General features: G+C 38.7%; 1 protein-coding gene across 1 annotated transcript in view; it reads right to left on the bottom strand.

The window, feature by feature from the left end:
• Nucleotides 1-2,603: 2,603 nt before the first annotated feature.
• Nucleotides 2,604-16,703, bottom strand: part of LOC131680791 (connectin-like) — a 76,391-nt gene continuing 62,291 nt past the window's right edge. Inside the window, exon 4 of the mRNA XM_058961502.1 lies at nt 2,604-2,731. Within this exon, the coding sequence (XP_058817485.1) occupies nt 2,604-2,731 (128 nt within the window). The remainder of the gene's footprint in view (nt 2,732-16,703) is intronic.

The following is a 16,703-nucleotide window of genomic DNA, read 5'->3' as shown; positions in this document are numbered from 1 at the left end:
TCTGCAAGAACTTGATTGCGGTGTGGCAAGATGCCCCGTCTTGTTGAAAATAGAAGTATTTCAGAACTTTTCTCTGCATTTGCGGACAGACAAAGTGCGCCAAAATCCAACGGTGGCGTGCGTTGTTGATGGTCTTTGAAAAAATAAGGACCGATGATTGTTTTGGAGCACACTCCGGCCCAAACAGTTACTTTCTGGTCGTGCAGTGGTGTTTGATGTATAACGTGTGGGTTCTGTGTCCTCCAGATTCGACAATTTTGTTTATTTATTTCGCCGGAAAGGGTGAAGTGAGCCTGCCATATTTTTTGCGATAAGCACGCATAGTTTTCACTATTGAACGATGGTTTTCAAATTAAAGCGCTACGATTTCAGTGCATTCCTTCGGTAGCTAAAATGGCACTAAATGATGTTTCAGAATTGTGTTTATCTGTCAAAATCGGCTGGAAAATGGCGGAGTTGTTCAATGTTGAGATAGGATATATCCAGATGGCGCACCCTGTATATATTGAAGCAAGTCATTTGTTTTCAATTTTATTTTCTTGAACAAATATATCATTATAACAATAATCACGGACATACATATCTCCAATCCGGTGTAAAAATGTTTCTGCTGAAGTGATGAAATCCAATAGTTCAAATGCATAGCGGAAGGTTACAAAACAGGTGTACTATTTATTACTGCAATGGACTAAGCCTAGCCTAGTACGCTAACAATTGAATGCTGACCTTCAAGGTCTATCGAAAAGAAGCTTTCGCCATGAGCTGTACCAATGATCTGTTTTGCTTTTGTGATTGATGAAATTGAAATTGAAAATTTAAATTGAGCTCAGGATTTTAAACTGTATGCTGCAATTATAATCTAGTAACCTGTTTTCACTCCTTGGCGGTTTTCACTCCTCAGGAGCCAAAAAAACCATGAGTGATAAAATCATGGATTTTAATGATTTGTCAAACTATGGTTTTTTCAATGTATGCTGATTGGAGTGATTTTTGAAACACTGATTGGAAGTTTTGAAACCAAACCGAAGCAAGTAGCTGTTGGTCTCGGAGGATTAAACTCAGAGAAGAAGTTCCCAGCACTTCCGGGAACATCGAAAATCCCAAGTGTTCCTTTGTTTCAGTTCGAGAATAATCACAGCACTAGAATTATCAAACTCTCGGACATAGTGGACTGGATAATAAAAACTTTCAATATTACTGATCCTATTAAAAGTCTTATGTTCTCACACATCGGAGGAGTTCACGGATTTTATCACTGTTCTACAGTGGAATTGCAGAAGTAGCATCCCGAAAGTCGATTCTTTCAAAATTTTAATAAATAGTTTGAGTTGCGATGCATTTGCATTTTGTTACACTTGGTTAACTTTCGATATAGATCTCAACTTCTACGCCAGGATCGAGACACCCCCTATGGAGGAGTGCTTTTGGGGATCAAAAAGTACTATTTCTTCTGCAGAATTAACCTTCCCTCGATAACAGGTATAGACGCTGTCGCTTGTCAAGTAACAACCAAAGGCAAAGGCCTTTGCATAGCTTCTATATTCCCACCAATACTGCGATTGGGTACCGCCGATTACATGACGTCATAGAATCCCTGCCTGTAACGCGACTTGTTTCAGGAGACTTTAACTCTCACAGTACAGCATGGGGTGCCGCTATGATGATAACCGGTCTTCCTCAATTCACGATCTTTGCGTTAACTTCAATTTGACAATTTTGAACACGGGTGAAGACAGATACACTTGCAGATCTGTTTGACTACTTGCGGCGTGGATTCCAGGTTTTGGGTTGCTTTCCAACCAAGTCTGCTGACACTATGGGTGCTCAGCAGCAGCAGCAGCAGCAAATTCAAGCGAAGCAAAGGCTTCCACTAGTGAAGACCAGTTACAGTACAACCCATATGTCTAGAGGACGCTGTGTAACTTGCTCATCAAATCATCCGCTTTACAGGGCGGTGTATTTCAGCGCGTGGAGGTTACGGATAGGGACGGCCTTTTGAAAACTCAATCCAAATACTCTTGCCGGAGCTGCAAGGGTCGGCATCATACTCTTGTGTGTTTCATGTCAGTAAGGGATACGGATAAGGACACGAAGGTTGAGGGCAGTTGCTAGTGGCAACAAGCCTTCTGTTCCCACTGAATCATCAAATACTTCATTCCAAGTGGCTAACGTGGCAGCCTACTGAAGTTTTGGTTGCTGGTGCAGCTCACCAATATTCATCGCAGGTTCTTCTAGCTACAGCAGTCGTCGGGATCGAGGACTACGATGAGCGATTAAGTCAGCGCATGAATGGAATTCGAAATCGAGTAGATATTTCTGTCGTCGGACTTGGACAAGCAGCTACCAAGGTCAAACACAGGATACAAGCGGTTTTACGGTCTCGAGTGTCACAATACTCACGAGAGTTAAACTTCCTAATCCTTCCAAAGGTAACGATCAACCTTCCAACCACCCCTATCAAGTGGGCAATTCCGGACAATATCCAGTTGGCTGATCCTGCGTTTTTCGAATCTAAGGGTGTGGATCTTGTACTCGAGATCGAAGCATTTTTCGACGGAAAGTAATCCGGTGGCCGTTTTAAAAGTGCGTTTGGTGTAGTTCCATTAGAAGGATTTGGCATGATCGAATTGGTTGTTGCATGCTGGATGCATGCCTCTTTCCCCTTCAACTTGAAGCTTCGCCCGCTCGATGTTGGATTTGATGATTGCCTGCGTGCTCGCTATCGAAGATCCTGCCGGGTAGAGGACTAGAACCCAGCATAGTCCTTAAGGTATCGCCGAAACCTTGGTTAAGGGGGGGGGGGGGGGTCGTAACTTCATTGGAGTAATGTCGCTTATATTATACGCTGAATTCACTTCTCCGGAGTATTGGGCGTATGGATAGTTGATACCTTAACATTTATCACGATATCGAACACATTGTCTGGGCGCGCACCGAGTACAGTTCCGCCAGATCTCGGCTAATAGATACGCTTCGGGCTCGAGTACGACCACCCAGCGTCCCGATTCGAGATGTTATGGTAAGCCGAGATCTCCCCCATATATATTCATCATCTGTCTCTTCCTAAAACCAATCAATATCACGATTTAGCCCCATCTCTTTTGCTTTTTTTCGTTCTCGGAAGTCTCTTGTACTACTCGATCGGCTTCATTCTCACCACTGTGCTTGCATATGCCAGATTGAATCCTACGCGACCTGGATTTCTGGCTAATCTTGGAGGGTTCCTTGCGGGTCCGGCAAGAACCACCCAACATCCCACTGTGTGATTTTTTGGCAGTCCAAAGCTGTCGTAACTGTCGACGACTGTGTCACAAACTGCAAGCTTGATGTTTCTCTTTTATGTGCCCTCGTTGCCCACTCTTTGTCTCCTGTATCCGATATTGCTACGCTGTAATATTCCTTACATTAAATTACAATGTATTTATATTATATTGTATTCGACCATCCTCACATATACCCCCCCCCCCCCGCTTACATTGAACTGAATTCCTAGTTTAAGGTGGTCTAAAATTGTCTCTTATTTGAAGTTAGTCTAAAAATTGCCCCTCACCTTTTAAATATAGTTTTAAAAATCTCATTGTAATCCCCTAGTTTTAAGAAATTTAAAATGTAAAATGCAAAAAATTAACATTTTCAAGCTGTGATGGAACCGTGCCGTTCCAAATAAATTCCAAATGAACAAACAAAATACAGTCCATCAGTAAAAATGTATTAGATCACGCAATGTAGTTGCCTTCGCAAAGTATCACAGGACCCATCAATTTTCTACAAAAAGAGATGGATTGAAACAAAGGTATGTTCAGAATACGACCCTAACTAAGTTAGCGCCTGATTTATTAATCTGGCTAGCTTAGTTCTGTCACTCAGTTAGTGTCGGATTCTGATGAGACGACGTCAGAACGCTAATAACATGACTAATACTACGTTCATACTACGAGTTAAAACGTGTTTTAACGCTATCTTGATGATACTTTTCTTGTTGCTAACATGTTTTAACTCTGTAATGTGAACATAGTATAATTCAGTTATAGGTTTTGTTCTGTTCACGCGCAAATGTGGTTTTAAACAATTTTCCCCTTAGTGGAGGAAAAATAGATTATGCCTAAATTTTTCTCCTCTAACGAGAAATGAAGCATGTTTTAAAAATTTTATACTAATTCAGTTACATATTTTTATCCATTCCAAAAATGGAAAAAGCAGTTATTCTAGAAATATCATTTTCAGCTTTTTCTTTTGGTGTAAGATTAAATGATCAATAACTTATATACTTTTGAGACTCACCCTCATTCGAACGCTTCCGCACAGTGGCACGTCGCGGGACAGAAGCCCAAAAATCAAATGCCTTGGATTCCTTTGAAAATGTTGGTTTTATTTTTCTCTAAGTTCAAGTAAATTAACCGCAAAATCTTACGATATTCCGATGGAAACTCAATTTTTAACGTGTTATTGAATCAAGTGATGTTTATGTTTATGTTTGTTTTAGTTTTAAGGGATTTGCGTCAGGACGTACAACAAGAATCTTTCGCACCACAGAACAACATCATAAAAAAGGAGACTCAGGGGGCTCCGCCCGGACTAATCATAGTCCCGTGTCTTTTTCGCATGTGGCCGAAGATTGCTCTACTTCCGAACTGAACACATACCGTATTACCGAAGCGGCTATGGCAGAAGGCCCACCTCAATTGGGACCCATCAACGCAGAACCACTATATCTCAACAACGCAGCTATGTCAGAAGGCCAATCGCAGCACGCCACAGTATGTCCGACATTTGATAATCACTCTTCAAGATCATCAAGCATTGCCAATTTATCTATCAATGATCAAAAACACCGACGCAGAATAGCGCTCCAATGGAATATGAATGGACTAAGAGGTCAATGGAACGAACTGCATCTACTCATCACATTAAATCCTCCTACCTGCATATCGATACAAGAAACGCATATCGGAGACAGTCATGACATCAACCAATGGGCCGGAACTAACTACACAAAGCTGCAAAAATCAGGAGGAAATATATACCGAACCATAGCGCTAGCCATTCGAAAAGATACTCCTTTTACGACTGTAAAAATTTACAGCCGGTTACTACATATAGTTGCTCGATTAGAAGGACCATCACCGATCACAGTAGCTTGCGTATATATCCCATCAGGAAGAATACCCGAGCTTGGAGGACTTCTCAAAAATTTTATCAGCAAATTGGAACGACCATTCCTGATAATGGGTGATGTCAATTCCTACCACACCACCTGGGGATCAGCCAAAAACAATTGCCGAAGAAACGCAATCCTAGAAGCCGTCGTAGATTCATACGCCATAATCATAAACGACGGATTCACTACCTTTATACGAGGACAGCACAGAAGCTCCATTGACTTAACGATAATCTCAGCCGAAACCGCCGGCAAGTTCTAATGGAGGACAGGAAGCGATTCGAACGGGAGCGACCATTTCTCTATCACCATCACAACAAATGATGAACCGCCTATGACAACCAGAAGGCAGAGATGGGAATTTGACGAAGCCGATTGGAAGAAGTACGCTGATTACATCGAACAGAATATTGATCCAGAAACACCCTTATCACTCGCGCAGCTATGTGACATAATGATCTCAGCGGCAATGGTAAGCATACCAACAACCTCAAGCAAACCGGGCAAAAAAGCCGTCCACTGGCGGAGTACTACGTTTAGCGACGCCGTTCAAAAGAGGAGAAAAGCCCTCAGAAAGTTAAGAAAAACTCCATCCAATCATCCCCTCAGTGAGGAACGAGCGCAAAAGTTCCAAGATGCGCGAAATGAATGTCAGCAAGTGATCGAGAGGCGAAAAGAACCAGCTGGGATAAGTTTCTGGATGGCATTGACAGCAAAATATCCGTACCAGACATGTGGCGAAGAATTGACGCACTTGCTGGCAAAGGCGACACCACGGATACACACTGCAACATAATGACGGATCAAGCACAGACGATCCTGTTGAAGCTGCAAATATCCTCGGCGAATATTTCGCTGAACTATCGGCTACGAGCGAACTGAAAAGTTTAAGCGGATCAAAGCAGCGTAGGAAACTCGGTTCATAAAATTCAACGACGAACCTGATAACCAGTTATCTGACTCAGGGCTGGAAACGTGACTTTTTTTTATGAACGTCATAAGCTTACAAACTTTCACGCTGCTGCCCGAGCAGGAAAGTCATAGACGAATTTCATGGTTGGTGTACGTATGAATGTCGTTCAATGAATGTAATCTCTTTGGTGTGCGTGAATGCCGCCACACAGCAGTTTTGTTTCCCGCCACCAAGGCCGGAAGAAGTCATTTCGAATTTCATTTTAATGCGAAAGTTCGGGAAAAAACCAATACGACAGCACCGATGCTAGTTTGACTTCGGCTGCTGTGCATGTAAACGGACGAGAGAAAAACAAAAACGTTCGTGCTGCTGAGCGTGCCTGTTACATGTTCGTGAATGTTCGGTTATTCAGCTTACTGCCGTAGTAGGGTTTCGCTCGCTAGCAGTTGCGAATGCATGTGAATGGCCCGTGTGTTTAACTTTCATCATCCGTTGCGTTGGAACTGTTGCGAATAAATTTCATAGCAGCGGTTCAAAATGAATGTAGTGAACGACATTCATGGCTTATATTTGCAAGATTGGAATGTGCGGCAGTTCGTTTCTCGCTTGCTATAGGAAAGGACTGCAAGCAATATGTTAGCGGTCACATAGTATCGTTGAAGGCAAAGTTGTTGGCCATTGAAAATCTATAGTTTTGTACATTTACAATGCGCAGGGGGTCCGCCGATGCGTGAAAATGGAAATGTTTTCAGCTTTTGGTAATGAGTTTTATATTGAAGGAGAAGTTGTTGGCCATTCAAAATAAATAGTTTTGGACATTTACAATACACAGGGGGTCCGCCGATGCGCCAAAATTAATTTTTTTCAACCATTTGGTAACGAGTTTTATATTGAAGGAGAAGTTGTTGGCCATTCAAAATAAATAGTTTTGTACATTTACAATACACAGGGGGTCCGCCGATGCGCCAAAATTGATTTTTTTCAACCATTTGGTAATGAGTAATGGTAATGGTTACAATGCGCAGGGGGGTCCGCCGATGCGTCAAAATGGAAATGTTTTCAACTTTTTAGTAATGAGTTTTATATTGAAGGGGAAATTGTTGGCCGTTGAAAATCAATAGTTTTGTACATTTACAATGCGCAGGGGGTCCGCCGATGCGTGAAAATGGAAATGTTTTCAGCTTTTTGGTAATGAGTTATATTGAAGGAGAAGTTGTTGGCCATTCAAAATCAATAGTTTTGGACATTTACAATACACAGGGGGTCCGCCGATGCGCCAAATGATTTTTTTCAACCTTTTGGTATTAAGTTTTATATTGAAGGTGAAGTTGTTGGCTATTGAAAATCAATAGTTTTGTACATTTACAATGCGCAAAGGGGGTCCGCCGATGCGTCAAAATGGAAATATTTTCAACTTTCTAGTAATGAGTTTTATATTGAAGGGGAAATTGTTGGCCGTTGAAAATAAATAGTTTTCTATATTTACAATGCGCATGGGGGCTCGCCGATGTGTCAAAATGGAGATATTTTAAACTTTTTAGTAATGAGTTTTATATTGAAGGGGAAATTGTTGGCCATTCAAAATCAATAGTTAAGTAATAATAGTCAAATTATGTGCAACAACAAGCTCTGCCGACTACACTGTTTACTGACTTGCGAATTGCAATTACGCGAAGAAAACGGATGAAAAGGTTATTTGCAGAAGGTTTGGCAGAAATATGTTTTCCCTTCATCGTAAAATATATTATGCTTATTGTACGATCTGTGATGTATTTTTTCGAACAATTTCCGCAATATGACTTTTATCGCTTAGTTTTAATTACAGTAATGTAATTGGTTCAACAAAATATGACATGTTTCAATTGCAATACGTTTTCAAAGTAGTAGCTACCCTAATAAAAAAATTATACACGAACTTTAACCCATATAATCCAACGATTCCACATATTGTTTGGATTATACCCTGAACAGGTCGTTAGGCTCTTGGATCATAAGATGTTTATTAGGGTACTTTCTCCAGTTTTTTTTCATTTCGGTATAACGGTTGACGAGTTTCCACCATTTGGTGATTTATAATGGTTATACAGTGAAGACCCGTTTTTTATCAGCCCATTGGTGAATGTTAGGCTGATAAAACGGAGACATTGACAAAATCGGGAAATATAATTTTCTTTTTTTTTTAACGCCCTATTGTCATGTCACGTGTCATTGAATCGTGTGAACGTTGTGACATCGACATATTACAAATTTACATATATTTAGTTTTAAATTTTAGCGAACTGTGTGTTCACGAAGGACTACCCTCCAATGATAATTCTCTTGCATAGACCGTTTACAATATTAAATTATAGTCTCGTCAAACAGCAAGTGGCATAAACCCCAATATGATAACGGATAAGATATTTACATATGTAACGCGAGTGTTTTGATTTTACATCCGACAGGATTGGGATGGCGTAAATACTACATCATTATAAAAAAACAAATCATTAATTGGAACAAATTGATTTGAATATAACATGCATTTTCAAGTTTTTCAGAGTTTGCCACCAATAATCTTATTATACACATGCCTACACCTTATGACGATTACCTTGAAACAACTTTGTGTTTGTCAAATTGGTCACTCTTCGCATTTTTCTTTTGATACGCAATTCTCACTTCGACATAATCTTTCATGAGGGCCTAAATCAGTGATGCCGTAAGTCCAGATTTATGTAGAAAGGTACAGATTTCTGAAGCATTTTTGGCACAGATTCTGTACGGTACCCGAATAAATATCTAATAATCCAATAGCCTAACGACCTGTTCAGGGTATCATCCATACAATATGTGGAATCGTTGGACTATATATGTTAAAGTTTGTGTATAATTTTTTTTTATTAGGGTGCAGATTACAGATTTTTGTAAAAAAGTACAGATTGGTACAGATTTTTTACATGACAGCAAGGTAAAATAATTTAACCCTGCGATGCATTCCAGTAAACAGTTGAGTTAGGCAGCAGTGATGGCAAGAATCTGAAGTGGAGCTGGTACTGATTGAGCTTGAACTGAAGCTGACATTATAATGCAATATGCGAGAAACATGCTTCCAGCAAATCAAAGGGATGATGTCTAATAAAAGCTGAGCGAATCTTCTCGGAAAGCATACGTTTACTCTGACGTACTCCATTTGAATTCTTGCAAGTCGGTTTCTCGCATCTTATTGATATTTCCAACCCCATCTCAGCTTCTCGCCGCCACTCTGTTGGCCACCTTTGGTTGGCAAACAAAGTGGCAGTGAGAATTTGAGCTGGAGCTGATATTGACATTACCCAGTCAAACTCATCCGAAATTTTAACTGGTTTCCCACACTGCTTTTACAGTGAACGGCAAGTTACGGCGCCGCCTTTTAGTTTACTGGGTTCTTGCAGAATTCCAGGTCAAACAAAACAACCGAGTCAGAATGTCTGGTTTGATTTCCCCGAATGGAAAATATGTAGGAGAAAAATGATTCTTTTAACAACCTCGTTATTGTTTGGGTACAGAATCCGGTCCTTTTTTCGATAGAAGAGTGCAGATAGAAAAGATTTTTCAACTCCCGGTACAGATTTAATTGTGGCAATACTGGCCTAAATCGCAAATGTAAACAAACTGAGTTTTCGCTACTATGATACTGTGCGACTAAAATACTACAAGGTAGCGGTAAAATGATAGAAAACATTTCCTTTTAAGATTTCCACTATGAAAATATGCCAAAATGTAATGGTGGATTATGAAAAAAGAATATTTTTGTTCGTTTAATTGTTTCTTATGTATTGGCACAATTTTATTAATGAAACGATTTATTTTTCCTGATCAAAGGACAAAAATAATGAAAATTTTGTCTTGCAATACCATCATTCTGTAACTTGATTATGCTACTACCGCATAAAAAAGTTTCCATTATGTCACATTGGCGGTTGCCCGTGTGCATTATAAATGTCCAAAACTATTGATTTTTAACGGCCAACAATTTCTATTAATTTTCAATTTTCCCTTCAATATAAAACTCATTACTGAAAACTTGAAAACATTTCCATTTTGACGGATCGGCGGACCCCCCTGCGCATTGGAAATGTACAAAACTATTGATTTTCAACGGCCAACAATTTCTCCTTCAATATAAAACTCATTACCAAAAAGCTGAAAACATTTCCATTTTCACGCATCGGCGGACCCCCCTGCGCATTGTAAATGTACAAAACTATTGATTTTCAACGGCCAACGAATTCCCCTTCAATATGGAACTCATTACTAAAAAGTTTAAAACATTTCCATTTTCACGCACCAGCGGACCCCCCTGCGCATTGTAAATGTACAAAACTATTGATTTTCAACGGCCAACAATTTCTCCTTCAATATAAAACTCATTACTAAAAAGTTTAAAACATCTCCATTTTCACGCATCGGCGAACCCCCATGCGCATTGTAAATGTCAAAACTATTGATTTTCAACGGTCAACAATTTTCCCTTCAATATAAAACTCATTACTGAAAACTTGAAAACATTTTCATTTTAACGCATCGGCGGACCCCCATGCGCATTGGAAATGTCCAAAACTATTGATTTTGAATGGCCAACAACTTCTCCTTCAATATCAATCTCATTACTGAAAAGTTGAAAATATTTCCATTTTGATGCATCGGCGGACCCCCCTGCGCATTGTAATTGTACAAAACTATTGAATTTTCAACGGCCAACAACTTCTCCTTCAATATAAAACTCATTACCAAATGGTTGAAAAAATTAATTTTGACGCATCGGCGGACCCCCGGTGTATTGTAAATGTCCAAAACTATTGATTTTGAATGGCCAACAACTTCTCCTTCAATATACAGTAATGTTTCGATTATATCACGGTCGGTCTGTATTTTAGCGTGATATATTTGAAGCGTGATATATTCAAAACAAACCAAAAAATTACATTCAAGCATTAACCAATGTATTTCTGTAAACAAAAAGTAATAAAAAGGTCAAGTTAGTCAAAAGAATAAATCATAGTAGGGTAATGAGCCTATTTTTGCTATGCTTCCATAATCACACTACCCATTTGAAGCCGTTGCACAGTGGCGTAACTGTATCCAAATCCATGGCCAAAATTATTTCACATGTTTTTAGGCTTTTCTATACGATAACAAGTGAAGAAAAATAGTTTTTCGTGGTTCTAGATAATTTATGACCAAAATATATGAAACCTAATATGATAATATGAAACCTCCTTGCAGTGTGATGCAGTGCCGAAAATAAACGAATTACACAAGCCATACTATTTTTTAAAGTAAACGTGTTTTTAGAGTATTCTATCAGTTTGAGGAAACCTCGCATTGAGATTTAGTCTGTTTCAACTTTTGTTTCAAGTTCATATGTTTATTTTACTTTTCTGTTTTTCTTATTGTAGAAAAAAATATTCAGGTTTTTGTAATTTCGGTATCCAAGTGATTATCGTATTCAATCTGGATTATTCAGTATTCACGTTAGCAACTGCAATCCGAAGAAAAGGAACTGGAAATGAGAAGATTGCATAATTTGTTTGATGCTTTGTTTACTTTTCCAAACCAAGTTGTGTACGCTACGTTTTATATACCAAGGTCAGTAGAAGTTATATTTCACACTCTTCTATTTCGCTATCGTGGTCACAATAGCTTAAGTTGGTTAATGGACGAACAATCTTAATTTTCAATTTATTGAATTCACATCGCAATCTAACAAAAAATAAAATGAGGGACTCAATTAAATTATTCTTGTCATATAAGCTCTTTTAAATAGTCACAATATAGAGTTTTTAAAATTTTATTCTCTTATATTTGAGCAAAAAACACGACATTTTCAAACAGCTATAAAAAACCGAATAGGATTAATTGAGAATGTTTTCTTAGTGGAACAGTGAGAGGACACTCCAAATAATCTTCTCCTTTTAACGGATTTACCCGACATTGCCCGACAAGGTACATTTGTTAGTAAAGAATATGTTGAAAATTGGAAAAAGTGAGCAAAAATGGATCCCAATCGGTTGTAGTTGCTGGAGTTTGCTATGAAAAGTACGATTTCGTATTAAATATTGACTTTGGGTAATTAAATTTTGAGCAATCTGAAAAATTGTGGGATAATGGCTTTCAAGCTAATAAAATGTGTAAAAAAGTCACTGATTTCAAATTATTGCATACAAAAATTATCAAAAGAAAACGCTTTTATTTGTAAGCAAAACGTTAGAGTATGTTTCGAAGAACAATTTAAGCTGAAAACATAAACAAATAAACAAAAACAATATTTTTTTCTATTTTGGTCAGGATTTGATGCCTCTGTGCGTTGGTTAGAGTAGCGTCTGCCATCTTTGTTCAACGCATTGGGTAAAACGGTATGGCATCAGTGGATAATTTTTCCCCACACAGCTTCATCTTACGTTTCTTAAAATAGTTGAACCACCCAAAACTAAACTTGAAGGAATCTGCCACATTAAGGTTTTGGACAAATATCTTGACTATTAAAATCAGTGTATTCGAGGAGACTACGATTCAGTTCTCGTTGTTTCAACATCCATAAAAATAGTCCCATCACTAATTGTTGACAACCTTTTCAAAAGAAAAGTATTCACATCGATTCAAGAGAAAATGCATATCTAGGCATACCTACCATATCTTGCGTATTTTGTTTATCTCAATATTTTGTTAGATTTTCTTGCGGATAGCTAACAATTTAAAAAAGAAGTCGATTTGTTTACCTTTTACACTTAACGGTCCCTCCAGACGGTCCCTTAAGCACACGGAAAATAAGTTACGAAGAATTTAAAACTAAAATTAAAATCGGTCGAAAGATATTTCGGCAATCCTAGTCATTGCAACAACGTCTTGGTAAAACATCATTTCGAGATTATTCACGTTTAAAGTTTCGCGCCACGCCCTCTCTTCATTTAAAGGGACAAGATGAACAGCGCTATAACTTTGCTTCTACTACTTATACCTCTATAAAAATTTCAGATACTTTCTCTAGAATCTATACTTTAAGATAAAAGAATAAAAAAAGTTCGACTTTTTGACCGACCTTATCATATATAAACCCTTAACGAAATAGTCCGAATCCTAATAATAGGCTCATTACCCTATATGTAAATAAGCAAATCAATTGTAAAAAAATCCTAAAAGTGCCAGTGATATAAACGCATACCCGAATAGAAATGTACAGTAACAAAACCATGATTTTCACTGTGACAGTACAGTAATTTTACAATAATTTACAGTAATTTTTAGTGTCATGCTACAATACAAAAACAATAAACTTTAACGTTTTCACAGTAAATTTCAATGTAAAATAGACTTTTACAGTAAAAAAGGGGGGTGGTTATGTATCTTAACATTAAAAAAATTGATTTTTCTCCATGCATTATTTTCTCGAAAACAGTAATATTTAATGTGAATTTACTGTATCAGTTTTTTGCTGAACAGTAAAATTTATTGTTACATGAAATTTTATCGTAAATCTAATGCGAGAACTCTGCATCGAACAATGTTGAAACAGTAATAACTATAGTATTTATTGTTTTATGATTGTAGGATAAATGCTATTGTAAAATTCTATCCGGGTAGTGATATAATTGAAACATTACTGTAACTCATTACCAAAAAGCTGAAAACATTTCCATTTTCACGCATCGGCGGACCCCCTGCGCATTGTAAATGTACAAAACTATTGATTTTCAACGGCCAACAACTTCTCCTTCAATACAAAACTCATTACCAAAAAGTTTAAAAAAATTTTGGCGCGTCGGCGGACCCCCTGTGTATTGTAAATGTCCAAAACTATTTATTTTGAATGGCCAACAACTTCTCCTTCAATATAAAACTCATTACCAAATGGTTGAAAAAAATTAATTTTGGCGCATCGGCGGACCCTCTGTGTATTGTAAATGTCCAAAACTATTGATTGTGAATGTCCAACAACTTCTCCTTCAATACAAAACTCATTACCAAAAAGCTGAAAACATTTCCATTTTCACGCATCGGCGGACCCCCATACGCATAGTAAATGTACAAAACTATTGATTTTCAACGGCCAACAACTTCTCCTTCAATATAAAACTCATTACCAAATGGTTGAAAAAAATTAATTTTGGCGCATCGGCGGACCCCCTGTGTATTGTAAATGTCCAAAACTATTTATTTTGAATGGCCAACAACTTCTCCTTCAATATAAAACTCATTACCAAAAAGCTGAAAACATTTCCATTTTCACGCATCGGCGGACCCCCTGCGCATTGTAAATGTACAAAACTATTGATTTTCAACGGCCAACAACTTCTCCTTCAATATAAAACTCATTACCAAATGGTTGAAAAAAATTAATTTTGGCGCAGCGGCGGACCCTCTGTGTATTGTAAATGTCCAAAACTATTGATTGTGAATGGCCAACAACTTCTCCTTCAATACAAAACTCATTACCAAAAAGCTGAAAACATTTCCATTTTCACGCATCGGCGGACCCCCATGCGCATTGTAAATGTACAAAACTATTGATTTTCAACGGCCAACAACTTCTCCTTCAATATAAAACTCATTACCAAATGGTTGAAAAAAAAATAATTTTGGCGCATCGGCGGACCCCCTGTGTATTGTAAATGTCCAAAACTATTTATTTTGAATGGCCAACAACTTCTCCTTCAATATAAAACTCATTACCAAAAAGCTGAAAACATTTCCATTTTCACGCATCGGCGGACCCCCTGCGCATTGTAAATGTACAAAACTATTGATTTTCAACGGCCAACAACTTCTCCTTCAATATAAAACTCGTTACCAAATGGTTGAAAAAAATTAATTTTGGCGCATCGGCGGACCCCCTGTGTATTGTAAATGTCCAAAACTATTTATTTTGAATGGCCAACAACTTCTCCTTCAATATAAAACTCATTACCAAAAGCTGAAAACATTTCCATTTTCACGCATCGGCGGACCCCCTGCGCATTGTAAATGTACAAAACTATAGATTTTCAATGGCCAACAACTTTGCCTTCAACGATACTATGTGACCGCTAACATATTGCTTGCAGTCCTTTCCTATAGCAAGCGAGAAACGAACTGCCGCACATTCCAATCTTGCAAATATAAGCCATGAATGTCGTTCACTACATTCATTTTGAACCGCTGCTATGAAATTTATTCGCAACAGTTCCAACGCAACGGATGATGAAAGTTAAACACACGGGCCATTCACATGCATTCGCAACTGCTAGCGAGCGAAACCCTACTACGGCAGTAAGCTGAATAACCGAACATTCACGAACATGTAACAGGCACGCTCAGCAGCACGAACGTTTTTGCTTTTCTCTCGTCCGTTTACATGCACAGCAGCCGAAGTCAAACTAGCATCGGTGCTGTCGTATTGGTTTTTTCCCGAACTTTCGCATAAAAATGTCATTTGAAATGACTTCTTCCAGCCTTGATCTGACTACAACAGGAACTTTTCAATGTAAGAGCTGTTATATGCCGTTGCCAAATCCAATGGAAAATCACCAGGGCCCGATAATATCGGATATCCAATGATCAGGAATCTACCAATATCCGGCAAAGTAACATTACTAAAGGCTATCAACAAGGTGTGGACAGATGGTATATATCAAGTGGAAATACAGTATCGTCGTCCCAATTCACAAACCCGGGAAAAACAGAGACTTATCACCAAAATATAGACCCATCAGTTTAACCAACTACGTAGGCAAAGTAGTTGAGAAAATGGTCAATCGAAGACTAACTACAATTCTTGATGAAAGAGAACTACTTGACCAGCGGCCATTCGTTTTCAGAAAAGGCAGAGGAACCGGGTCTTATCTAATTGCTCTTGGGGATATCATTGACCGCGCCTTTGAAGCAGGAGAACATACAGACCTGGCAATGATGGATATCAAAGGCATTCAACCGAGTTTGGCGGCACAACATCTTAAAGCAGCTAAATCTCTGGGGGCTAACTGGAAGATTGTGCAAGTTCGTGCAAGGTTTTATCAACGAAAGATGGTTTCAAGTGGCAGTCGGAGGTTCCCTCTCCTCAATGCAGAGGGAAGAAAACGGAGTGCCACAAGGATCAGTCACCTTATACCTCATCGGCATCAACGACGTTTTTCGACAACTTCCCAAGGGCATCTACATACTCATCTACGCGGACGATATCGTGCTGTTGGCCTCGAGGCAGAACGCTCGTAGAACGAAAACGAAACTCCAAACAGCTATGAGAAAGGTAACGGAATGGGCTGATAAGGTCGGATTCAGCATGGCCGCAGAAAAGAGCGTGACAACACACATATGCAAACACCTGCATCACCCATGGCGGCAAAAAATTACGGTAGACGGAACGACGGTTCCATTCTGGAAGACTGCGAAAATAATAGGTGTGACATTCGAACGAAAACTCTCTTTCAAACCCCACTTTGCAAAGGTAAAAGCGGAGACGCAATCCAGGGGCCGCCTTATCAAAACTATCAGCAGCAGATATAATAACGGGAACAGACAGTTACTTCTACAAGTCGGAAACAGCGTGATCACCAGCAAATCGCTATACGGAACTGAAATCACGGCAAGAGGATTCAACGACATGGTGGCAACTCTAGGATCAACATACAACAAAAT

Source organism: Topomyia yanbarensis, chromosome 2 (genome assembly GCF_030247195.1).
Source record: "Topomyia yanbarensis strain Yona2022 chromosome 2, ASM3024719v1, whole genome shotgun sequence".
Lineage (NCBI taxonomy): Eukaryota > Metazoa > Arthropoda > Insecta > Diptera > Culicidae > Topomyia > Topomyia yanbarensis.
The sequence above is the reverse complement of the archived record's forward strand: the minus strand, read 5'-3'. Positions and strand labels throughout refer to the sequence as shown.